The 27,589-nt window shown below is 32.2% G+C and overlaps 1 protein-coding gene across 1 annotated transcript in view; it reads left to right on the plus strand.

The window, feature by feature from the left end:
* The first annotated feature begins 4,216 nt into the window (after positions 1 to 4,216).
* LOC140053876 (dynein axonemal intermediate chain 7 homolog) overlaps positions 4,217 to 27,589 on the plus strand; it is a 58,394-nt gene continuing 35,021 nt past the window's right edge. Inside the window, exon 1 of the mRNA XM_072098609.1 lies at positions 4,217 to 4,277. Coding sequence (XP_071954710.1) covers positions 4,275 to 4,277 — 3 coding nt within the window. The 5' untranslated portion in view covers positions 4,217 to 4,274. The remainder of the gene's footprint in view (positions 4,278 to 27,589) is intronic.

Consider the following 27,589-nt stretch of genomic DNA (forward strand, 5'->3'; position numbering starts at 1 on the left):
TCAGTATAGTGTATATGAAGTCCACACTTCATATGTGAATATAACGGGTTATTGTCATTATGGCATCACGGTTTTTTGTTATTAAAATATAATCGCATAAATATTAACCTATTAGTATTAGCAAAATTTATTACATCAGCAGTCATAAATGGCGCCACCTGTAGTTTTTTTTCTTAGAACTTTAGCAACTGAAGAAAATACTACTGTAACATACAACAACTAACAACAGTTTAAAATATAATAATATAGATCAGGGAACATTTTCGCCAGTGTAGCGTAGCAAAAAGCTATACAAAACAACCTTATTGCTACACATTTTGAAAATTGTGTTTCTCGACTTAAAAATCAGTTTGATTAGCAATATTGCTAAACAAAATTTTTAAATGAAAATTTTCCCTGAGATACCTATACAATTAGTTAATAACCCGGGAAAATTGGTGAAGTAATATTATCTGTTTGTCCAGGTTTTCTTTAATTGATTAATTATATCATTGCATAATATTATTCCTCAACTTCCTTCCGATCGTTGTTGTCACGAAGACGACTTTCTTTTTTTTCTTCTGCGCATACCGTTTTACCCGTCCCACATACTTGTCTACCATTCGTCTCGGTCTTCACTCAACACCCTAGGCCAACATTTAACATGATGACGCCTTCCTACCTTCTAGGCTTATTCACCCCTTTTCGTATAATGTTTCGACAAAAGAGTTAGGGAACTAACGGTTAAAAATGCCTGGTCATATAAATCCCACGGGAAGACAATAAACCGTTTGTCTGACCCCCTGGCTCTTGTCTGAACCTGATATATTTCTGATCGTTGAGTAGTATACGTGAAAGGGACAGGCTGAGTGACGAGTAGCAGGCAATATCAATGTTGTGTTATATGCGAGCCTGCATATTTAGAATGTAAAATATTCAAAATATATTAAACGACCGACCCAGGACGTTGGAACTAAACAATCTATACTAGATTTGCCCCAAGTCTGTATTTATTGTCTTTTTTTATGTTAGTCCACCAGTCGGCGTATCGATTTTTGTTTGAAAACTGAATATGTTAGCTCAAGTTTTATACGTATGGAACGCCATATGTGCCAAAATATTACCTCGTTACTAAGTCAGATATAGAACCTAGACAAAATGTATACGTACATAAAACAAATTTTTTATATTGTATGTTTATACTGATAATCTGATTAAGAGCACGTTGGTCAATTGATTGGTGACTGAACGAAAAAAAATACGATTATAATTCAAAAGCCCAAAAGTAGATTTTGTATGGCTTTGATCATAGTGAGAAAAGACAAATTCAAAGTGACGTTTGGAATCGAATACTGGCAAACGTCTCAGCAATATATCCGAGCGTATTTCCTGTCCATGTCCATAACAATAAGACCGGCGTATTTCATGTATCACTATTGTTGACACGATGTATCATTCAATCTGCTCACTGATTACAGATGCTCCCTTGAGATGACGTCATAATTATTATCACCTATATATACTAAACCTTTAGAGTGAATTTTGACGTAATATTTATGCCAGTGGCCTATAATATAAAAGTGTGTTTAAGCGATCATAAACAAGATATTGTACCTTTTTATTCGTTTTTATTGCATTTTTTCTTACTGTTATTGAAATTGACAGTACTTTTTTAGCCATACGGCTACTTATTGTAAGTTTTTATACCTAAATAAATAAAGAAGTTTACCTTCTTTCAGGACAGCTTAATATCAATAATATAAATATACAGTAATAGTTGTGAAAAATTGATCAAATATATACAATAAATTGTCTAAAACACTGGCCAACAAAAGCTCAACATTAAATTATAATTCAATAATGCTAACTTAAATACATTTCTCACATTCACTAATACAGTATATTGCCTCATAGATTGAATGAATAAAAGATCTTCTCACGTGAATAAATGATGTAGAACGCTCTACTTAATACATTTTATAAAGATGGTTGCAGCTATCTGAAATAGTAAGTGCAATTTCATTTATCGAAAGATTATTTATGTAGCCTAGGCCTACTTCACACGAAAGAGGTCTGTGTCATATATATAGTTTTATACACCAAACGAAAAGGTATAGATTTTTGTATAATAAGTGAGTGACGAGTAGCAGACAAAAGTTGTTACGGTAGCCTACTTTTCACAATTTCATTGCATTTCATAATATTGTCGTAACCGAAAAGTTTGCGATCGTAGTATATAGGGGGCGCTACAATATAAACTAAGAAAAACCATAGTTGGCTTATTTTTAATATGGCAAAAATAATGGTCGATAGAGAGAAATAAAACACGACATTGAAATCAGTATTAGAATAAGATGTAAAAATGGCAATACGAATTAGCGTAAAACAATAAAATGTTGGTTGGATTTATTTATCCATGACATGGATTTAACATCAAGAATTATAAACATAATAACGAAACAACTGTCAATAATTACTAGTGCGGCACAGATAATCCGAAAAATCCGGAGAAGATCATTAAAGATAATCTTAATTATCGATAAGAGATTATTAAAGATAATCTTAATCAGAAGGAGATAATTTAAGATAATCTGCATAATCAGAAGCAGATATGTCTTGGCTTAATGTGGGATTAATGAAATCCTGGTCTTAAACAGAAATGTATAAGATAGAATTTGTATCATCTAAAAACCATTGGCCTATTTTCAACGAATCTTCTTTCAAACGTGATGTAGAAGAAGTAAAATAATATTTATTTTAAAGGCGGGGTGATAGATTGACATACATTCGTCGGTGACGTCACATGATCAAATACTGATGAAAATGATACCACTTTTGTACGCGCGCGTCCACTTTGTGTCTTTTACTTCCTACGATAGTGCCACTAATAATAATATTCGTAATCCTGATTAATTTCTGGCAGTTCGACGTGATAATTATAAAGATATAATATTATTTTATTATTAAGATACCATGTACCCAAACCCTTACGCAACATCTTTTTTCTGATACATAATTTTCATTTACAATAGGCCTACTTCTGAAATGGTTGCCTTCATTGGCACCATTTGGCTCAATCGTAAAGTATTTCCGTTTTTTAGATTTTGAGATAACAAGTAAAATGTAAAATTATGTAGGGCGCCCTCTAAATATAATATATTTGGAGCTACAGTACACTTTTTTTGGAAACGGTGGAAGGCGTTGGAAATTAAGAAAATGTATACAATATTTTAGATTAAAATGAAAAGAACAAAACAAACAAATATAATTAATTGATTTTTAAAAGTAAGATTATTATTCATAAGTAGTGGGAGGAATTTCGCGGCCCGGGTAGCGATACCATTTAAGCTACACTATTTGAGCTATTATTTTGAATTAAAATGTGCTATAAACTGAATTAATATAATTATTTCGGGTATGTCCCCCGTATGTCCTATTTATCACTGAGGCTGATTCATTATCCTTTAATGAATATAGGCCAAATCAAATTGGTATCAAAATATTTATTTCATATTAGTATTCATATCACTTTTGTGACTGGGGAACCGGAAGATACTTTTATTAACGTGGATTGATTTGGCAAAAGTGTGGTGTGTTCAACGAAAGATGAGTTAACTACACCCTTGTAGGCCCATAGGGGTGATAGTGTATAGGCGGTGGGCGGGAGGGTTGCCCTGTGTATCACAGTGTTACTTGGTATACATCGTTTGTTAAGTATAGCTATATCCCTCTTATCCCTGATTTTTGTGTAGCTAGGGCTAACTAAAAAAAGTCTATATTGCTCAGGCCACACATTGACAATATAATAGGCGCGCCTACAGACAAAATTAAAAAAGGAAAAAATGTAGGCCTATGCTATTTGGATTACGACATTTTGAATTGGATTATCATAAAATGAAACAAAAAAACATAACATTACGTACACTATTAAAAAATCCGATTAATATAAAAACCCAGCTACAGGGGCGACAATTCCAAATATAAACAACGCCCACTTTGTGTTACGTACGGACGGTGATTGGCGTGATATTTTTCCAAAGCTGTCAAACCTGGATAATAAATATGCGTCAGAATTCCGTGGCTGATTCTATACGTCATGAACTTTTTCAGGAAGTGCTATATTATAGAAAATCATAATGAATTGTATTTTTATGATAAAAATTCCCGTAAAAATTACAACGACACGACAAATTCCAAGGGTCAATATACGGCCGGCCGGGAACCAGTGAAGCGTTTACCATGGGCATGCGTAGTAACGTTTACGGTGTTGCTATCGGAGAAGGAAGAGATCAAACATGGTGAGTATCTGTCAAAATTCAATACTGTAAATTGTTCTAAAATTTATATTTTATGGCTATTGAATAGGCCCAGTAATTCTAGGTGTAATAAATAATACATTACTTTACATGAATACAATGTTGCATACTGTAGTCTCATTGTCGATGTTTAGTTTTACGATGATTAAAATGGCAACGAAGAGGGAGCGTGTAAATAAACATAATCATTATAAATGCCTACCTTTGCTGCACACGCAAGAAGGGCTGTCTGCTGCATGCAGTCTCTCCTGTGTGGAAAGAAGATGATGAGCGCGATGAATGTGAAGAGGGAGTGGGTGGGTTAACTGACCCGATTTTTTCAGTTCAGTGAGAATGGGGTTCGGCTTGGGATTTTTTGAGTTTCAACTGGCCTAGCCTTATTAGGCCTAGGCCTAGCATAGATAGTAGTTAGAGGTAAGTTGTCCATGACAATATGATGGAGTAAAGTTAGTTGTTAAATGCAAAATTGGAATTTGCATTATAATTCAAATTAATCCATGTAGGCCTATCGATGGATTGATTTGACATACATATTTGCCTATATTAATTTGCATAATTTCGGAATGACACATGCCACATGAATATATAATCGGAACATCCACTGTGTTTTATACTTTCATAAAATACTTTAGCCATAAAATGTTGTGGCTATATAAAAACTGCCTGTATAGTTGAAATACCTTTTTGATTTTTAACCTTTTTTCAGTAAATTCTAGTAAAACAAAGTACAATAGTTGTATTGTTCACGCAAAACACAACAACGATTTTATTGTTTGATGTCATTCCATGGTTACAGTTCATATCCAACCAATTATTATACTTTATTGTGCTGCTCTAATTAGTACTGAAGATTATAGGCTATGTTAGTTAGAGAATGTTCTGGAAGAATGGAGTGGAGAAACAATAAAACAATCGATTTAAATCAAGAAAGATGAGCCAGTTAAAGTAAAAATGTCAAGAATTTCAGAGGTCCCTCCTAATTGCTTCAAAGCCATGAATTCAAAACAGATTTGCATTGTGCATAATGCCTTGCTCTGTTTAGGTTAGAGAACCAGGTCAGGGGTCATATCAGACAGATATTTTTATCCTCCAATGGGCTAATCTGCATACCAAACTTTCTTCCAAGTGGTTCAAGTATTTAACTTTTTGTTGCATATCTGCTTTCATTTTGAGAGCAATTTTATTATTACTAGTTGAATAATGCCAATTTGTATCCGAATGAAAATTTAATACAATCATTTATTTTCTAAGCTTTGTATAGTCACCTTAATAATTTCATAAAAGAAATAATACTGAGTCGCTACTTTTTGCATATATTAGATACAAGATACAAGATAATAACTTTATTGTCAAATAATTTAAACAAAAAATTTAAAATTGGTTTTTCTCATGGCAACTTAATATAATAAAAACAGAATAAAATCATTAAAATGTTAAAACACAAAGTACAATACACAGTACAGTAAAAATATACAGATTAAAATGCAAATACAGGTTTTTCAAAAATAAATGCGATTAGGTGTTCCCAGATGTTCGAAAATACAATTATTTGTGTTTTGTCGTCATGATATGTAAATATGCATTGTGGGACAAACGACACTCATTAATTAATCTCCAATTCAGCCCCAAATTCATAACTGTAGTGACCCAAGACAAGTTGTAAAGCAGTATGACGACATCTAATTATTCCATCCCAGGAAAGATGGGATGATATGCTCAATTGAACAGAGAATATACAATGAGGAAACATACCGAAGTTAAATAAGTGATTCTGTTCACATTAACATTTTGATCGATGTATTCTGCAACATTGGCTTTAAAGATTCAGTGTATAAATACCTTTACAGATAGATCCAAAATTCTTATTTAATATCCAGATATAAAAAGTAATTCATTCATTTATCAGTGGAAAAATTAATTCCATTTATTGTCATTTGCATATAAGATATACATAGACATTATGCTTGCTCCAACATACAAAAACAGATATGAAAAACTAACAAAAATAATTATGTCACATCACTCTCTTACGAATTGTATTTGATTGATCTTAAATACATTTTTAAAATAATAAAAAAGTTAGTGTATGGTTTTTACTTTTAAGCCATAAAATGAATTAATTTTGACCTAGTTCACTTGTGTAATAAAAGTTGTAGTATAATAGTACTGTACAATACTCAGTGTGTGGTCGTTAAGGTCAAGAAATTGACCCAGGTTCAGTTTTATTTTATTTGTATGGTCAAATTTAGTGAATATTCATTGAATCTATAATCTCTGACTGATTTGCATTCCAATCCATGTTTTAGGGAAAAAAAACTTTTTTTTTCAATTTGTTTCATCTCTGAAGAAAAAAGGGGTGTAAATTGATTTCATGTCATGTCATGTCATTGTAGTAATTGGTTTTTTTCCCCTTTGCCGCCAAAACTCCCACTTTTGACATAATGCAGTGAACGCCTTTGAGAATGTAATCGCTATTTATTTATGTAACCTTTACTTCTTATCATCCTATTACTTTACTGGTCTGTGTGCAGTGCAGTCCACTTGGAGCAGTTGACATTGTCAAATTGCTTGTCACGACTCTGTCTGGGTAACATTACTGTACATGTATTGTACATTCAGATGAGGTTTTTGATCCTTTTAATAGAAGACTCCTGTATACATATCACAGTAGTCAAATATGCCATCCATTTAGTTTACAATTGATTTCAGGGAGCATTTTCATCAACAATTTTGATTAACTGCTGATAACTCTGTACTGTACACTATCATTATCAAACTAGTTTGACAAAACAAATGTGATGTGCCCAAATATGTTAGTGATATACCCAGATATGGTAGTGATATGAAATCATCATGTCCATATATGGGCACATCACATTTTTTTCTTACATGAAGTTTGATAGTGTAGACAGAGCTTAAGAACCATAGTTAAATGGTGTTGCTTTTTTACTATATTAAGGTAGTTTTACATACTGTAGCACTGCAGGGAACATTTTCGCCAGTGTAGCATTGCAAAAAGCTATACAAAACAACCTTATTGCTACACATTTTTAAAATTGTGTAGCAAAAAATACAAAACTATGTTTCTCGACTTAAAAATCAGTTTGATTAGCAATATTGCTAAACAAAATTTTTAAATGAAATTTTTTCCTGCACTGGTGGAAATGTTTTCTGTATGTTATTGTACGATTGATAGAATTTATTCAGAAATAAAATTTAAGGGAAATAATAAAGAAACACTATCACGTTTATGTACTCAGCTGTAACAAACTGAATGTGATGTTGTTAAATTCCATTTAACTGATTTTATTTATTTTTAAATTTATTTCATAAAACCTCCAAAAGGAGAAGCAGTCTTGTACAACATACACTACAGTATAAAGTCAATGTAAAATATAAACATATTTAAAATGGCAATAATAATCTGTAAATGCTATCTAAATCGTTATTAATAATACAAATTTCACTTAATAACTGATTCCAATTTATTAATGAATTTGATGCTATCACAAATTTTTGGAAAACAGTACATTGGTGGTAGAAAAAAGTATATAAAACATTGACAGTAGATAAAGCTACACTGTAATGTAATAAAGATTTGTAACCAATGACTAATGTTATGGTTAATTAAAATTTATGATGATAGATATTCACATTTTTTATTGTTTCTGATATTGTGAAATGTCAGGTATTATATAAATAAACAGCTTACTTCAAATAGTACAATTTATTGAGTGAGAGAGACTAGTGTGTTTAAAAATACCATTCCAATAATAACAATAGAAAACAGAAGATTCCCACAAAGCAGAGCTATTTATTTCAGATAATCATAGAATTACCTCAAGGCTAAATATTATACTAAATTACAATGTAAGGGTCACAGAGCTAGGGTCAGTTAAACTTGGCTTACTGTGACCCCTAGTTTTTAATATACTTAAAATCTATTTGTAGTTGACTTAAAACTTCCAGACTGAGATTTAGCCCATAGCTATTTAGTGAAGAAGTTTAATAGCAAAATAATGGGCCAAATGAACTATAATTATATTTACAAATTTCTACAATCTGTCTATAATTTGTAGGCACCATATTTTTATATTTTATTATTTTTTTCTTTCAATTCATTCAAACAGTTATTTTGCTACAGTACCTTATTTATATTTCTTTTTATTTATTTATTTGCTACAGTGTTGAGGCTACAAAATGGTATGTGATTTACAGTATGCTTGTAGTAGATCATTGCTAACTTGTTAAAGTTGGTTGGTATTGGTAATAATATCGACACACCTTTAAAGCTATGTCCACACATCAAACTTTAATGCAACAAAAAATGTGATGTGCCCATATATGGACATGATGATGTCATACCTCTACCATATTTGGGTACTGTATATTTCGGTGTATAAGTCGCACTTTTGACACGCAAATTTGACCTCTAAATTAAGGGTGTGTCTTATACACCGAATAAATGCCTCACCGCAGAGAGTGTACATATCGTCACCTCGTTGGCTAGGCCTGAGTAGGCTAGGCCTAGCTACAGTGTACTAAACGTAACGGCAACCTGCTTCTGCCTAGTTTTCAAGGCATTTTAGCGTGATGTTATACTAAATATGATGAAAAGATTTGTTTATTATGGAGCTGTTTTAGGCGCTCCGATAAAATTTCATTTGTAAACGTTTACGATTGGAATAATATTTATTTCTAGTATACGCACAATCGCCGACCGCCGTACCCCCAGCGCAAGCCCTTCTTGGCGGCCACATGTTGTACGGTATTCGACTAGGATATTCTCCAGGTGATTATAGCATGGACCTAGCGTACACACTTCTCGGATACATAGATACTAATCGAATACGATTGTCTGTGAAAACGTGCACCCTCTCGAAATGATCGAGCGAGGCTAGCCCACACACGTGCGTGTTACACACACGGTCATGCACTCGATGTTGCGGGTGCGAAACTCATGAATAACAAGTTAGAAACAACTTGTTGAGGCTGGGCGCGGCCGAGCCTAGTAAGAAAAAACCTAAATAAAGGACGCCGTTGTAGATATAACAAAATATATTATTACAATAATATTGATTACAATTTAAAAAAAACATTGTTTTGATGAAATATAAGGTGCGTCTTATACATTGACAATATAAAAAATACCGATATTTTACTCTGAGTTAGGGGGTGCGTCTTATACACCGGTGCGACTTATACACCGAAATATACGGTATATCATTACCATATTTTGGCACATCAACATTTTTTTGTCAAGCTAGTTTGATAGTGTAGACAGAGCTTTAGAATGAATTACAAGATAGTGGTATACACATCCCTCCATTTTGTTTGACATAAAAGATGACAAAAAAAGCGACTAATACCAAACAGCGATAGTATAAATTCAAACTTATTTAATAAATGCTATGGACGGTTTTAGTTGACTAACTTCCGGGATGAGAACTAGTGGTCTGATGAGAGACGGTTGGTATTGGGGTTTGCTTGTAGATGTAATTGGAGGAAGATGTGGGCTGAACATTCACATGCAATGTAAATTCTGAATTTTAAACAGTTGCTTTGCTAGGTTTGCAATCATTACTTTAAACCTATTTCTAAGAATTGATTTTCAGAATTCTAATTTGTTACAGTAATATTCATAGCCCAAGAAAATCAATTAAGGCTTGGTTATGCATTTCACAATGAATTTATATTCTCTGTTTTTAAATCATGTAACAGAATGTGACACTGACAATAAATCTGGCAAAAGAGGAGAATGGCATTATATGGGGATAGAGGGAGGGTGTACTGTATGAGGTGGGAAGATCGGTGTAAGGAAGGAGATTGGGTATGATAAAAGCGGAGTGGGGTATGAGAATGGGGAAGATCAGTGTAAGGAAGGTGATGGTGTATGAGAAAGCAGAGTGGGGTACGAGAAAGGGGAAGATCAGTGTAAGAAAGGAGATGGGGTATGAAAAAGCAGAGTGGGGTATGAGAAAGGGGAAGATCAGTGTAAGAAAGGAGATGAGGTATGAGAAAGCAGAGTGGGGTACGAGAAAGGGGAAGATCAGTGTAAGAAAGGAGATGGGGTATGAGAAAGCAGAGTGGGGTACGAGAAAGGGGAAGATCAGTGTAAGAAAGGAGATGAAGTATGAGAAAGCAGAGTGGAGTATGAGAAAGCAGAGTGGGGTACGAGAAAGGGGAAGATCAGTGTAAGAAAGGAGATGGGGTATGAGAAAGCAGAGTGGGGTTCAAGAGAGTGTTTTGTTCAAATACTACACAAAAACATGCAAACACATATTGGCTCACTAGATAAGTGGGCGTGGTCACCAAGTTTATTTTAAGGTCTTGTATAGTTATTCCGAGACTCAATATTAGTAAAAAGATTATATTTTGGCACATGGCGTTTCATATGTATACTACTTGAGCTTGTAGTTTTCAGACAAAAATCGAAAAGCTGACTGGTGAACTAACAAAACTAGACAATAACACAATTGGGGCCAGTATAAATTTCTACTAAAGTAAAATTACCCTTAAGAATACACCCTCTGTTCATATGCCACCACCCACCCTATTTTTGATACTTCAACCTTAATATTTGTGCAACAGCTTTAGTATATTAATGTACCGTATTTTCCGGAGTATAGGTCGAGACTTTGTGGGAAAATTTTAATTGCAAAATCGGGGGGTCGACTTATACTCCGACCATGCGATTTTTGAAAAAAATCAAGCCGAAAAAATTCGTTCAAAAGCCGTCAGCTGTCAAGGCCTAGCAAGGTCAGTGGCCTATCATCAATCACTCACAGGAGTTTTCAATTTAATAATACCTACATTGTACAAAATAATACAACTCCAACAAGTACTGGTACAAGTACTATTAATATATAACAAAGATTAATTTTGATGTTTATATTACGCTTTTATTAAAATAATTAAGAATAAATAGTTTTCGTTTGTGTTTCATATGCTTCGTATTCACTCGCGAAAACATCGTAACACACACCACAAAACGAACTACACGATGTTGGAATGTCCATGCAGCATGTTTGTTATTGCGCGATATTTTCATCTATACACATGCGCAGTTTGTTTGTTTGTTCGTAATTACAATTACTGCGCATGTCTATTCATAAAATAAATTCTCCTCAGTCCGGCGCGTGTACATTTACAGATAACGCGATTTACAACTACTCGCCTGTACAATAATAAGCCTCCCAACGAAAAACTCGTTTTAATTTATTCGAGTGACGCGAAAAAACATCGCTGATGGCAAGTACTGTAACGCTACATCGCTGTCATTTATTATAGGCTGGCGAAGACGGCGGCGAAGCCGTTGTGATTACGTCCGTCCGATATTGATTAGGCCTACACTTTAATAATTGTATAAACAAACAACCACATTTCATACATTTCTAGCCTTCTTTGAACTTTAAAGTAAGTTGTGTTATTAGCCGATTTTGGGGGTCGACTTATATTCAGGTCATACCAAAATCAACGATATTCTAGGTCAAAGTTGGGGGTCGACTTATACTTGGGGTCGACCTATACTCCGGAAAATACGGTAATGTTGATTGATACAATCATCTGGAGGATGATACAACAATGTCTATTTTATGCAAAATTCAAAACATAAATTAAGGAATTATCTACTGTAGTCATCAGTTTGCTGACCTCTGTATCAGAATACTGATTAGCCTAATGATGATGAAACCAAGGAGATGTTAATCGGGGAATAATTACTGTGGGATGATGGGAGAAGGCAATTTAGTTGCATTAAAACTACTTGGAAAATAAAACAACATTCATCTATCGTAGTAGTCTTGTTTAAAAAAAATAAAAACTGAAACTAAAACATTTGCCAAGGTTGATTTGGAACATTAATACTTCATTAAAATCCTTTTTAATTTTAGACCTTATTTATTTTAATTAGAATGCATTGAATAAGAAAATATATAACATAATTGATTATTTGATAATAATATTCATGACTTTTAAATCTAGAAAATGTTTCTGTGCATCCCGCGACAAATTTAAAATGAACCCTTGCTCATTTCACGATTTTGTGTCGCATCCCCACCAGCGCAGAGTTGTATAAAGACAATACAAGGAACCTAAGACGTCAATGCACAAAGTTTACAAATATAAACAATTACCAGTTAATATTTTTTTAATAATAAATAATCTACCATGATATTTATAAAGATAATAAATCACCTAAGTTATTTCTATATTTATACTATACTACTATGCCTGTGCAGAAACTATGAAATATATACAGTATAATAAAATGCGAAAAATAATATTAAATGTTGACAAGGGTGCTAAAACTAACCAGGCGGGATTACACGGTTCAGTACATTCTACATTAATTTTCTTTTTATATTCGCTAAACATTATTATTTATCTTAACAGAAATTCAGATCACAAATTTGTCTTAGTTTATCCATAAAATTGCAATTTTAAAGAAACAAATTTGATATTATCAGAATACTAAAAGTATTAATATGTAACAGAGTTGATCTTTTAGTCAAAAGTGGCTTTGTGTAATGTAGCATAAATTATCGGTTGTCCGTTGTCGTTCAGAAATACCTGGTCAAATATTTGCTCTGTCCTTCCCTGCATGTGAGGCTAATACTTCGTCTTTTGATGCTTAATCAATAGATGTGCATCATTTTAATACATGTTGTGAAAATATAAATGGCATATTATTATTATTATATTATTAGTGGTATTTTAGTGACATGGGATTTTTGTCTTTTGATGGTGAAGTATCACTAGATGTCCATCACTTCTATCTATACATTTTGTGAAATATAAATGGCATTTTATCATTATTATTATTAGTTGTATTCTAATTTTTAGTGACATTTGATTTTCTAACACTGATTTTGCAAATTTTATTCTTACAATTACATTTTATTTGCCATTGTATTCATGTTTAAATTAAATTTCAAATCAAGCATGTAAAAGACGATATGTTAAAATTAATATGACCTAGCGAGTGAGATAGGCCGACAAGTGTATATTCCTCAATTGAACATAATTAGCAACTTATGCCGCGTAGCAGTGCAGATTAGAAACTTGAATTATGCAAATGATATGCTAATTTGTGAGAATACAAATCTTGCACATGGGATGGTAAATGGCATATCATGATGAGCAGTCAAGCACTGTATCTATCCATGTTTAGTAGGTGTCTGTGGCATATTGTATTGAAACCGATTTTTTAAATGATATGTACATGTACTGTACAACCTAGATTGAATTAATGCAAATGATATGTTAATGTATGTAAATGTTATGTAACTACCTGCTCTTCTTGTTTAATTATTGAGGTAATTGATTACTTTAGGCCCGTGATAGTATGCATGGGTAATTCGTTCCCTGGTACACTCACGTTCAAAGCTAAGTAGTAGAGTATCATTGATTTTGTAGTTGGTAAACTGTACTGCGTTATTCTATCTCAATGTTGTATGTTGTTTAAGTAACGGTAAGTGCCAAATTTCGTATCTTGCCATTTTGTCGTAAATTTGAAATTTGAATAAATGATATTTAATGTCTAGGTTAAATGATCAAATTTCAAGTATAGAGTTGTTATTATACATACACAGTATGATTTAGAAATTTGGACTTTTTAATATGCATAATACAGTAGGTAGACAATATGTATTAAAAATACATGTAGGGTCAACACCGTAGTCGGTCTATTTAGGGTTCGGATCTAGCTTGGAATGATATCCTGATATCTGAAGCTAAATTAATTATTAAATGTTCACTAGAAAGAATAGTATTAATTTATTACATTTACACCCCCCAATTTAGGATTATGAAATTCTATTTTTTGTAATTGTTTACTCAGTTATATTACTTATTAGTAATAAATACAATCAAAATGAGTGTAGTAATTTTAACATTATAGCCATATCACTTTTTAGAATTTCATGGATTTTTTAAAACTGTCACGACACAATGTGATACCTACTGGTATACAGAAATTTAGATTAAAGATACAGTTTATGTACAGCCAGAAATAGAGAGTGCATTGAAATGGTTCACAATCTGTTTATTATCAAAGTACAGGAGTGCTAGAATGCCAGATTATTACATGGCGACCTCTCGCACAGTGAGACAGTCAGTTGACTGACTGACCATTCCACAGTTATTGTTGCTAGCTGAGATATTATCTCACTTTACTTTACCTAGGTCACTGTCATAAATTAGCTAGCAGAGCTGGTAAAGGCAGTCATTCACTAGGCTTTGACCAGGTGAGGCTGCCGCCAAGCAGCCGGCCCGGCCGGCTCATGTCATCTGCTCAGTAGTCATGCCCAGTTGGGTGTATTGGTAAGTGTTAGTTTGTTCATTTAGCAGCTTAGATGTTCACGATACACTATGATTATTTTTTCTGTTTTAAACATAAAAAGCTTGGTATTAATTGTTAATGGTTTAGAATTATTCAAAAGTAAATTTCAACCTTAATAGTCGTTACAATTTAATTTATTTTGCATCGTGTTCTAAAGAAATGAAAAAAATTAAATGCTTTAGTTGAATAATTGAAAATTACTTTATTAATTTGGCTGGTTCTAGGTACAGATTCATCAGAATTTCTGCATGCAAATATATGATCAAGCCATTTTCAACGACCTTTTACATTGCATTGCAGCGTATAAAAGATAAGACATATCCAATTGACAATTGAAGAATCGGCAGGAGTTGCCTTCAAGGCTCAAAATAATAATAATTATTAGAAGAAATAATTTGTAGAGAATAATAAGGACACATTAGACAGTTTGTAGATATTAATCCAAGCTTGAGGCATTTTTCAAATGACAATCATGATTGCAACTACTCGCTGCAAACACTGTATCTCTGCCATTTCTCAACGTTGTTTGCTACTACTATACCTATTCGTTGTCAATTAGAAAATACCTAATCAAAAGCGTGTTGTAATTGAATAATTATTAACTATCTTTCACTGTTGATCAATTGAAGAATAGAAAATAGAACAGGAAGTGTGTGTGTGATTATTAAAGTGTACTACATGTTTTCATTTCTGTCTTGATATTAGTAATGTGCTCACGATCTACGATGCTGATTATACCCTTGTTAAGTTTACTATTCATTAGCCCATGTGATTTACTGTACTGTATACTAGATAATAAATGTTGATCACTACACACGACGGTGAGAAATTCCAAGAACAATACATTTTTCAGAACCGATTCTTATGCTGTTTTATCTGGGCCACCGTATTTCGTAAAATTTGCGCCGCACCTTTAGGCAGTTACAGAATTTCCAACCACTTTTATTCAAATCTCATCAGTGATATCATGGTGATATACATCTTTCGAAAGAAAGTTATAAACCTACTGTATTATAGTTATATTTGTACATGCAAATTTCATTACATCAAGTGTGACAGTGATTTAAACAAAAACACCAAGACAATTGTGTTAACTTTTACTAGTGACAGTAGAATAAATAAAAGATAATAATGATTCCCTTTTATACTGAATCATTTCTACTAATAATATTCTAGGTCAGGGCTGAGTACGTTGAAGCGTTTAATAATTCAATACAATACAAGTGAGATGAACACCGACTGCTAATATACATACTGCTCTAATATGACAGATATGCACGAATAGTAATAATATGCCATAAGTTAGTATTTGGTACATAGTCTTGACAGACCCCTTATTTTTGTATTGCTGGATCACATAGTGCTTTGAACTGGTGTAGTTATACTTATATTATAGGATCTGTCTACACTATCAAACTAGTTTGACAAAAGTGTGATGTGCTCAAATATGGTGTTGATTTGCACAAATATGGTGGTGATATGCCCAAATATGGTAATGATATGCCCAAATATGGTAGAGATATGACATCACACATCACATTCTTTTTTTCACATAATGTTTGATAGTGTAGACATAGCTTTACTACAGTAAGTTTATCCTTTATATTATTCTTGCTATAAATAGTGAAATAATAATTTAAAAAAAAATATTAATTTGAATATTATGCTGTCACTGTACAATAAACCCATTAAATTCAGGAAAAAGAAGAGAAAATGTAATAGAAAAATAGCTAAAATGGTCAAAAGAATGACTGAGTTTAACTGTGTTGACACCCATTAATATTTTAAGGAGTTTTCTATCTTGGCCACTATCACCTGTTTTGACAGTCAATCAATAATTATAGTGCAAGAATTGTTTAGTTCTCTGACAGATCTCATTGCACTTTAGGCCTGTCCAGTATGTTTCATCTATTTCTCAACGAATGACCTAATTCAGTAAAATCTTTCGGATGCTATACCACTTGCGTGTGCGTGTTGACGTACACTTTGACAGTCATTTTTTTTCTACCGGATAAAGCAGTAAGTTTTAGAAATATAAATCTGTTCTATTGTACTGTAGTTACATTATGTCAATCAAATATCTCATATGCTCTTCAAGTTGTCATTCTAAATTATTCTAATTTCTATTTTGGTTGGGAAGGATCCCTTAAATCCCCAACCACACATTGGTAAAAATGTAAAAAAAAAATAAATAAAAAAAATAAACAATCACATCTTTTTTCCTTTCTAATTAACAATAAAACTTGAAAAGAAATGGATTGTTTTCAGTTTGATCAAGACCATGATTAAAAAAGAAATGTTTTAAAAAATCAGCCAATTTTTACTTTTGACTGTTTAACTGCCATTAAAATGCTGACCTCTTGACCTCTGTAAATTATTGAGTATCAAGTTGTTTTTGTACAGTACTGTGATTGCCATCATACTATAATGCTATGTTTGTGCACAACAGGATTTTAAACCATGAATTGAAATACCTTGTGCAATACCTATTTCGTGGCTGTATAGCAAGTCTTGGTGTATGCAGTGTGTGTATCTTGTATTAGGTATCCCAATGAAAGCGCACAGAGGGGTATCACTTTTGAAATATTGACGAAATTCGAAAAAGTAGTATGACTTTGATGTTAAATAAATCGTATTCAATCTTAATTAATACTTACAAAATTTATATTGTTTGAAAGTACTTGTTTTAATCTATGTATAAGTGTGTTTATAATTAAAATTAATGAATTAGTTGCCGAGAAAATGCGATTTTAAAACGGTTCTAAAATCCCGTCGAGCCGATTTCCGCGCGTTGAAAACCTCATCGGAAAATCCCCATCAGTTTTCAAAACACGATCGCACGATTACCATTGGAGCTAGCGGATTAATTTTTGTTGTATGTTATCAGGCTTTAAATAAGCTTTAATTTGATACGAAAATCGTCTTCTATAAATAGGTTTTTCGTAACGAAAAGTCAATTTTTGTGACAAAAATCCAATTTTGATTCACCGTTTATGGAAAAATATTATGGATTTTGGTATTAAATTATAGCTAAATCTACATTGAAATCGATAAAACATAGTTTACAAACGTATTGTGCATGGTAATTGTGCGAACTACATTTTAAAATGGTGCATGAGGCGTAAATCCCGTTCAAAATTTTAAAGATCCAACCATTATAATCCGGTGAATATTGTAGTGAGTAAAATATTGTACTCTAAAATACGCGGGTGTTTGTTGTGGCGTTTTCCGTTAAATACATTAATGCACCCTATCAGCGAATGGTACGTTCCATATTTTGAACACGTTGTTTAGTTTTCCTCGCTCGAGTTCGACCGGCTCGACGCGAGATGTGTGACAGCAGCGATGTCGGAGATTGACATGTCCTTTTCCGTCGTAGAATATCTGGTTTTACACATTAATTTAACAACTTAAAATTGATGTAATGTGCGGAAGATTTATTATGCAAGTATACAATGCAAATGCGTTAGATTAAAATGTACCGAGGAAATTTATTAAGCTAATTTACCAACGTTACATTTGACTCTGTATACGGCGGCCGAAAGTCATTAACTGCGACCGAAATACTTTAACGGGAGCGACTACTGATCGCGAGTAAGCCGTGACTTGGCCTAAACTTTAGCTCCGTATTTCAATTTAATAACGTAATAATACGAAAAGAAAACAATTTTTATAATGTTATATATACTATTCAGGTAAACAATTAATTGTTTTAATTAACATTGATTATTTTAAATGAGTTTATTTTGACCCATATTGTGCGTTTGCCTTAAAAGAGCATATCTTACTTAGCAGCCCGGCTTAGATTTGGTGTCATAATCATATGGGCCTAAAATCTTGTTTTACGTATTCAAAAGTTATAAATAATAGTATTTATGATTGAAATTATAAATATAAAGTATATTAAAATATTCTAATAATTATACTTACCGAAAATTAGTGTAAAAGAAAGGAAACAGTACATCACACCGTTTTTAACATACTTTTTCATTTTTTTTTTTATAATTTTAAATTTCACCATTAAAAAAATTTTTTTTTTCATATACACATCTAAAATATATTTATTAATGAAATATACACTACATTCTAACAAGTACAAAAAAAATTAAATGAATTAGTACAGTAGTTCAAAAGTTACAGATCATTGAAAAATTGCAGTTTTTTCATTTTTTAGGGAATTCCAGCAAAAATGGGCGTTAAATGCTTTCCTACCACTTTGCGGACCAATAATTTAAAAAATAGGTTTCGTTGAGGCTCCAAAAAAAATAGAGTTGTACAACTCTGTGATATCTATAGGTTTAACAAAATTCAAAACTTTTAACTAATTATTGTAAAAGTTATAACCTTTTAAAAATGCTTCCAATTTCAACTGCAAAAAACACAATTTTTAGGCAAAAAATCGTATATTTTTTTACCACTTTAAATAACCATAACTTTAGAACGGGTAATCGGATTTCAATCATTTAAATTGCAAAATGGTAATTACATTAAGTTCTTTATGGTTAACTGAAAGAAAATGTAAAAAAATTAATCTGAATTTTTTCATTGGGATACCTACTTGTATACTACATGGGAAAAAAGGAAAAATCTTTGCTAAGGTATTCTACAAAATACAATACACATACAGTAGATGCATATACCTTGACAATGTTTAAAATAAATTGGTAAACTTAGAACATTATACAGGGTCACTTTGCATATTATAGCATACTTACCCGAAAGGTCATATAAGGGTCATATGACCTCTCTGTCACAGAGAGCTGGAAAGTATAGAGAAGCTATGTGCAGTAAAAAGTGATATAAACAGTACGATTTGACATCTGATCTAGAAAGGAATGTGCAAATTATCACATGTTCTTTTTAGTACATGGTTTATCTTTAGTCTAGTCTAGTAGTAATTTCTACAGTTTAGTCAGATACAGATTCCTTTTATTATGCAGTATAATGGAAACTACAGTGCTCATATCTTGACTTGCCTTAACTAAATATAAAGGAAAAAAAGAACTATCTATTACAAATCTTTTATTATAATTTCATATCCCAGCTGGGTAGAACGAGTTATCCACGAGTAGATTGTTAGTTAATTTTTAATAATGAAAAATCAAGCCCTCAAAATGAATGTCGGTAATATTTATATGTAAATATCGGTTGATGGCTGTAAGTTATTATTTTTATTGTCAAATTATCACTAAAGAAATATCAGACTAAATTATTTATATCGGTGTTAAATTATTTTTTTGTTTGTTAATTCCTACGGTTTAAACAAAGCCTATCGTATCTTTCCTCGTATCATTCTCGTGGGTATTTATGCGTAGAGATGCCTTGTGTGCCGTGGTATTGACGGAGAAGATTACGTTCTGCCATTGTATCAGTACATTGGTATGTTAGAATCTTCAATGTTTTCCAGTAGGCATGGCGATAGAGGATCATAATCATTTCTATAATTATCAGGTTTACACAGAAATGTTTAAACTGATAATTATGTTGTTTACACAGAAGGTCATAGTTCAAGCTCCCAAATTTATGCTAATATTATCTCTTGTCCTCTCATTTGTCGCATCTGAAAGTTACTCTCTGCTGAATTTCGGATTAATTTTGAACTATTAAAGGGACCCATGCATAAGGATTGTCCTGTTCTACTTGATAAAATCTGTTAAAATATCTCGTTTGTTCATGGCAATTTCTCCTCTGAATAGGAGGGGTTTAATGTAATGTAGTATGAAATTATATTTGTAGTCAGGTGCCTTGTAAACACTCCTGTTTTTGCTGGAAAACTCTCACTTTTTAACCTCCCCATCCCCCTTATCTTTAGTATTGCGTACAGTAATTTATGGTATGTTAATGAATTATATTATCTTTCAAGTGAGCTCATTAGTTAATGTAGTTCTCCTTTTCAGTATTAAAGCTTGAGGTTAATCAGATAAGCAAGTATTTCCTGACATTCATGATCATCATCATAATTTATTTAAGATTCCAGAAGGTTAATTAGTTTGATATTTGCAGTTGGCTAATTACTTGCAGTTTGTTAATTAATTAATGACGGTGAATTAATTATTAAGAAATGGCTTTCTTCATTTTATGTTTGTCATATGTGCGATGATGTCATAAAAGTAAAAGTCATAATATCGACTTGGTTATAAGGTTCATTATTCATAAGAATGGTTAGTGTTTACAGTAGGACTACAGCATTGAATTACACTGCTGCAGTTGATTGCATACCTCAAAACAGTCAGCCAGTCACTCAGTCAACTGATATAGGCCTATCAAGCCGTAGCGGCCGGCTTCATTAACATTTTCAACTGGACAAGGTGTGTCTGTCCACTAGTACTCAACAAGTTCTAGGCTTAATATTACCTGTAAGTTTCTATCATTGTTTATAAGATTGAGAATCAGGAAGCTAGCTGTAGGATCTGGGATTGCTAGGCCAAGCCTTTCTTTTTTGTTCATCCACTTTTGACCCTTTAGTTCATATACTGACTGTAGTTGTATGTCCTGGTTTGACTACAAAGGCAGTGAGTGAAAAACTCTATTTAGTTCTGTCTCAAGCAATCCTTTTATTTGATATCAGACGTGCAACCATACTTATTTTTGTGTTTGTGCGATGGATTAAAAAAAGGTATTTTATTATGCAAAGGCTGGTATTTGATAAATGTATTAATTAGAGGTGCAGATAACTAATGATGGAAATGATCTATTGGAGTAAAGGAATTGTACCAAAAATAAGGTGTGTACATGTAGATATAATTTAGATTTGGTAAGTAATAACACTTCTTCAAACCACACATGTATCTAGTACTAGTACAGTTTAGTACAGTTATGTACAGTAAGTACTGGTATTTTGTACATTGTCATTTCATAAATTATGGAAACAATCTATTGGAGAATGGAATTGTACCAAAAATAAGGTTTGTATTGTAGATATAATTTAGATTGAGTAAGCAACACACCTTCCCCTTCAAACCACATGTACTCAGACTTATGTACTGTATAGTAGTAGTAGTAATATTATCAATTCATAAATTTTCTACTATTTTTTGAATCAATATCAACCTGTTTGTGTGAAACAATTTTTTGAGGCCCACCTGAATATATGTATTTAGAATTCAAGTGTTCTTTAAATAAAAGCAATCAATCAACCTATTATATAGTTGACCTCTTGTTCCTGGTACAGCATTCATACTATTCACAAATATTACTGACACAAACATATTTTTCACAGTATATGAAATCACTGAATTAAACATTGAAATATTATACTGTACATTCTTCCTGTTCTATAAATTATAAGACACATTTGCAAAACTTCTAGGACATTCTTGGATAACTCAGATTTTGAAGTGCCTCAAAATCAAAGGCCGGAGTAGGATGCCCGATTCAATCAATCAATATATAACTTTTGCTTAAAACCATGTTCAACTTTAGGCCGTTGCCAATATACAGTAATCTCCCTAAACAATGCTACTTTTAATACTTACAATATTATATGTTTTCATCTTTTCCATTGATTGTAAACCTCTAACTAAACTTTCCAGTATTTTATTATTCAACTTCTGTTTCCAATAATAGTCAATATAAACAATTAATTTTTATTTTTATCATTACTGTAAATAATCATTGTATATATTTTATAATTTATATTTATATTGGTCTTGTTTTTTTTGTTTGTAAAAATCTACTGTAATATTATACCTTATTGTGGTTACCATTATAAAAAATGTACGATTGATTGAATAAAGTTCACAAAGTTCAAAAAAAAAAAAAAATACTAAAATAGTAGAATGGCCGGGTACACACCTTTTAGGACTGTGAAATACCTTACGGCTATTAATCAAATTGTGCCACATTTATGCAAAAAAGAAAATAATTTTTGTGAACAACTTGGGTTCTCTGGTGTTATCAGCATTTTTCTAAGTTTTAAAAATGTCATAAAAATACATCCTTACTGTACTATTTGTCAAATAGCCAAGCAGAAGCGGCCGTTTACTTCACCAACAATATAGGCATAGGTTCAAGGTCGACTAGCTCCTACAGCAGTTCTGGTGGTAGAACAAGTTTTTGGATAAAGACTATATACAAACTGTAGGTCCAGTATACACAGTAGACCAGGCAAGTAGGGGGTTACCCCAGTGAACTGGTTCACAAAATAGCCTCTGTATCAGGGGATTACCACCTATCTGATAGGAAAGTGATTAATTTACTATTGGTAATCCTTGGCCAAATGTGCCTAAAGGCATAACATACAAATAAATATTTACCCTAAAAGGATACAAAAGAAAGAAATTGAAATCTTGAATTCAGTAGGATTCAATATTGATTGTTTATGCAGTACAGAAGTCAGAGGCTCCACACATTCTGGGGCAATGTTCTATCTTATCAGAAGTTGACTACAGTAGTTCACAAATGGTTTTAAAATGAAACAAACTTATTGTTTTGAAATATTTCGGAAGTTTTGTCTTTTTTAAAGCAGACAAATCTAAAAATTGGTCTAAAATAAATATTTTCATTGGACATGTTTGTAAAATCTGTAAATTAATTGTAAAAAGATTTCTTTATAAGATTGTTGACATGACTTTTGAAATGAACTGTTACCTTTAAAACAGTATAGGCTTTGTTGTATTGCTTGTGTTTTTGTTGCAAAGTATAAAGTTATGATTTGTGAACAATTGATATCCTTTTTCTTAGCAGTAGAAAAAAAAAAAATTATTTTGAAAGTCATTCAACCAATGTATGTTTACACTTCTTAGATGGAATGCGTAGTAATGGGTATTTCTTTGGCTATGGAGGTAAAACTAAAATCAAATTCATCTATAATGTTTTTATTTAATGTACGCCTTTTAGAAAACAGACAGTTTAAATAAAAATCGCTTTTTTTGTATGCTATTGTATTATTATTCAGGTGAAACATGTACTGTACCCTTTAACGTGGTGGACATTAAACGAGTAGAACGTTAAGTGATATAATGTCAGAGGTCAAATTCTATGTCAAAATTGTTGCTTAGATTAAAGGCTACTACAGTGATTATATTTCACAGCTTTGTTGATTGCTTCGAGAGCATTTCCTTTGCCTTCTTCATCCTAATTTTCTCGGCCAACTGATATTAAAAAATTATGGAAAGACGTCCAGAGAGAAAATACAGGTATTGCATTACAAGACACATTGTCAGAAATTACGCTAATAATATAAAATTACAAGATATTGAATTCTTGAATAGAAAGTTTTCACACTAAAGGGTCATCAAAAATAAGTACCATGCATTAAGATGACCTTTGACCTAATTCTTTGAATGTACAGTACCGTATTGTATATTTTAACTTTTGAAAGTTTCACAGAAATCGGAGTGCTCCTACTCAGACAGTACATTGACTGTGTTAGTTAATTTACAGTATCCCCTTTTTGGCTGTCAGGCTAGTAAAAGGTAGCCAACTAGCCCTATTGAAGTCCAGAAAAAGTCCTACCGCTAAACTTCTGCTGTTAATGTTACTAGTCCACCTGGCATGAAACAAAGTGTAGTTGGTCTATAGTCGATTTTGTTGGGCTAGTTTACTTACAGTATTTCAAATCAAGCATATTCGATGGTTAAACAACCATTTGAACTTTGTTTCAAAGTGTTGCACAATTATTATAAACTGTACAGCTAAATAGATACGTTCATGATTGGGCAACATAAAATAATTTACAAGAAGTCGTTGAGGTGTATGTCAATAGTTATTCATCCATATTCAACAGAATTCCTTCACAACTATGATAGAAAATTATAGATAGCCTTGACTCTGTAACTCCAATGAATATTAAATATTTAATACTAGTTTCAGTGTTGTCCTGTTAATAGGGAGTTTCAATTGTAGTTTTTAATACTGTACAGTGATAACAGGTATATTACTGTTTGTGTAATGTAAGAATATAAAAACATGAACTTAAAGCTCAGATACAGGCATGAATTTTAAATATAATATCTGGTTAATTGTACATAAATCAAATATTTGTAACAGAAATCAAGACAAAAAAGCATGAATTTCTCTTAATATGGTCAAATACAAAACTTGGCAAAAATTTGCCATAAAAACCAGGAAGACTTTTTTTCAGTAGTTAGGTAGTTTAACCTATGTAATAACATGTCTGGTGACTCCCTAGAAGGTGAAAAAAGATGGTGGATATACGGTGGATAATTTTTGCATTAGCATGAAAATAAAAATCTGAAGTTGAATAAAAATACTAGAAATGTAAAATTCAAGTTATATTACCTATATTTAGTCATTTGATAACATTTTTTACCACACCGTTTATTTTTCATAGCTTTTTAAAATGCCTCTCTATTTACAAAATTTGTGTATAAAAGAATAGAGATTTTACTGTGTAAGTTGAACTATCCCCCCACTGATAAGAAAGTGCTTATTTTCAACAAGCTCGTGTAACACAAATAAAATCCCAAAAATTATGAAACATAGGGGAAACTATAGATCGATAATTATTGGAATGTATGATCAATAGAAATGTTTTGCCCGCACCTGGCCTTTAAAAGGTAGGAAGTTTAAAGGCATGCTGCACATAATATATTTCAATAAAAAAATTACAATTAAAAGAGTTAAAATTATATTAAAAATAATTGGTTGGAAATATTAAATTACTGTCGGCATAAAAAAAAAATGTGAAAAAAAAAATTTCTTTGAATAGGCAATTTATTTTTAATTTCAACATATTAATTATTAACTTGACCACAAAAGTATATGGGAAAAAATTATTTACCAATAATAATACTAGTAAAACAGATACCGGAAGCCAATATTGTCCAGAAATCAATAAGATTCTGGTTAAATGACTGTAAGGGTTTTAATTTTGTTTTGTTTTCAATGAAAATGAATAAAGTTGTCATACCACTACTGTATTTGGGCATATCACTATCATATTTGTTGGGTACACACTTTTTTTGTCAAACTAGTTTGATAGTGTAGACAGAGCTTTTTCAAACAAACTTTATTTCATTCAGTTTTTCATGTTTTGGAGGGACAATACATTTTTAAGAGTTGAAAATATCAAATAATTGAGTTTTAGATAGAATATTAATGTACAGTAGTACTATGTACTGTTGAATAAATGAATTACCTCCGATTGCCCCCTCATTACATCATGTAATCTATGGCGATGTTGAATGTTTCCTTTTGTACATTAATGTAATGAATATTTATTAACGATTTCCGTTTGCAATCCTTGAACATTAAGTGGATGTTATTTATGTCTTTACGCCTGCCTGCCATTATCATTGGGTGTGGCATCAATAGTATTTGTCTATGTATCATTACATTTTAAGGCGTACTACTGTATAATGGATCTATTGGTGGTAGGTGTGTGGATACTGTACTTTACGGTTATTTGCTTTTGTAAGGTGATTGGTTTAAGTCTACATGTTAACTATAAGCAAATGTATAGGTTGATTTAAAGGTACACATCCTCTAAATGCATGTCACTGGTTCAAATCCTACTGTAGTTGTACTGTTGTACTTGTGAGTGTTGGTGATTCAATGGGTGTGTGGATACTTACGGTTTTCTGCTTTTATATGGGGATTGGTTGAAGTCTACATTTTGACATGCAAATATGTATAGATTGTAAATGTATAGGTTAATTTAAGGTACCCATCCTGAATGAATGTCAATGGTTTAAATCCTAGCTGTGCCCAGTACTACTCTACTACTGTAGCTATTGAATGTGGGTGGTTTAATGGGTATACAGTAGCTGATAATGTACAGCTTTATATACTGTAGGTTAGTTTAGTCTATGTTGAATAAACCTGCTGTGTATAGTGTAGCTTGTTCAAGTCTGTGTTGACTAGTGTAAATGTAGAGTTGGTTTTAAAGTACCGTATCTTCCTCATGCATATTATCATTGACTGAACTCTTAGTTCATCAACTGAAACCTCATACTTTCCAAATTAGCTTAATCTTATTTTCTTATGCCATTAGAATTTAATTAGGATTTATTTATTCATAATTCTTTTTCCAGAGTTGAATATAAATATTTTTCATTAAGTTTAGAGTTTGTCTAATTTATTTAATAAACCAACCACCCACCAGCATGCAGTAATCCGAAAATGATTATTGTAAAGATTCATTTTTTTCATTCCATTTTAATATTTCCATTTATTCAGTAATATAACATATTTTCAACTCATTACTTACAAATGGCAATTGTTGAATTGATGAAATCGCTAAGAAATTTACATTTTCAATTTACAAGCTTGACATAATTATGCATGATTTATCGTTCTATAGGATCTTGACAATTTTATTCTACTTAAAAACTGTTTACTATACCTGGGATTTCTAATATTGACGGCGGAAGTGTTTTACTGTCGGTGTACATAATAATAAGGGAAGATTCTGTTTTAAACGATTATTGAAATTATCAGGGATTTAGATATGAAATTTTAGGAGCAGGTAGGTACATTTTGAAATGTATTCACCATAATTCTTATGAATAAATTATATTAAATAAGATCGACAATGATGACCATCCGAGAATGATGGCCATCAGATAAAGATGACCATCAGAGAATAATGATTGTCAGAGGATGACCATTACATAAAGTAACAGTTCGCTAGAACAGTCCAGATCTTGATGGCTAAAGTTAAGGGTGGGTAGGGAAAAAAACTTACTTTTAAATATATTCAGAGGTTGGATGGATGCTGTGTTGAAAATAGGCTCAGTGAAAAGCCACCTCTCCACTTTCCCCTCCTAGTACAATGATATCCTCCAATTGTTCAATCTTGAGGTGGGCAGGGCATCTAGGAAGGATACACGATGGTAAGTAAATACCATATATTTCGGTGTATAAGTCGCACTTTTGACACGCAAATTTGACCTCTAAATTAAGGGTACACCGAACATAAATGCCTCACCACACAGATTGTACATATCGTCACCTCGTTGGGGATTCCCCTCGTTGGCTAGGCCTAGAC

Source organism: Antedon mediterranea, chromosome 7 (genome assembly GCF_964355755.1).
Source record: "Antedon mediterranea chromosome 7, ecAntMedi1.1, whole genome shotgun sequence".
Classification (NCBI taxonomy): domain Eukaryota; kingdom Metazoa; phylum Echinodermata; class Crinoidea; order Comatulida; family Antedonidae; genus Antedon; species Antedon mediterranea.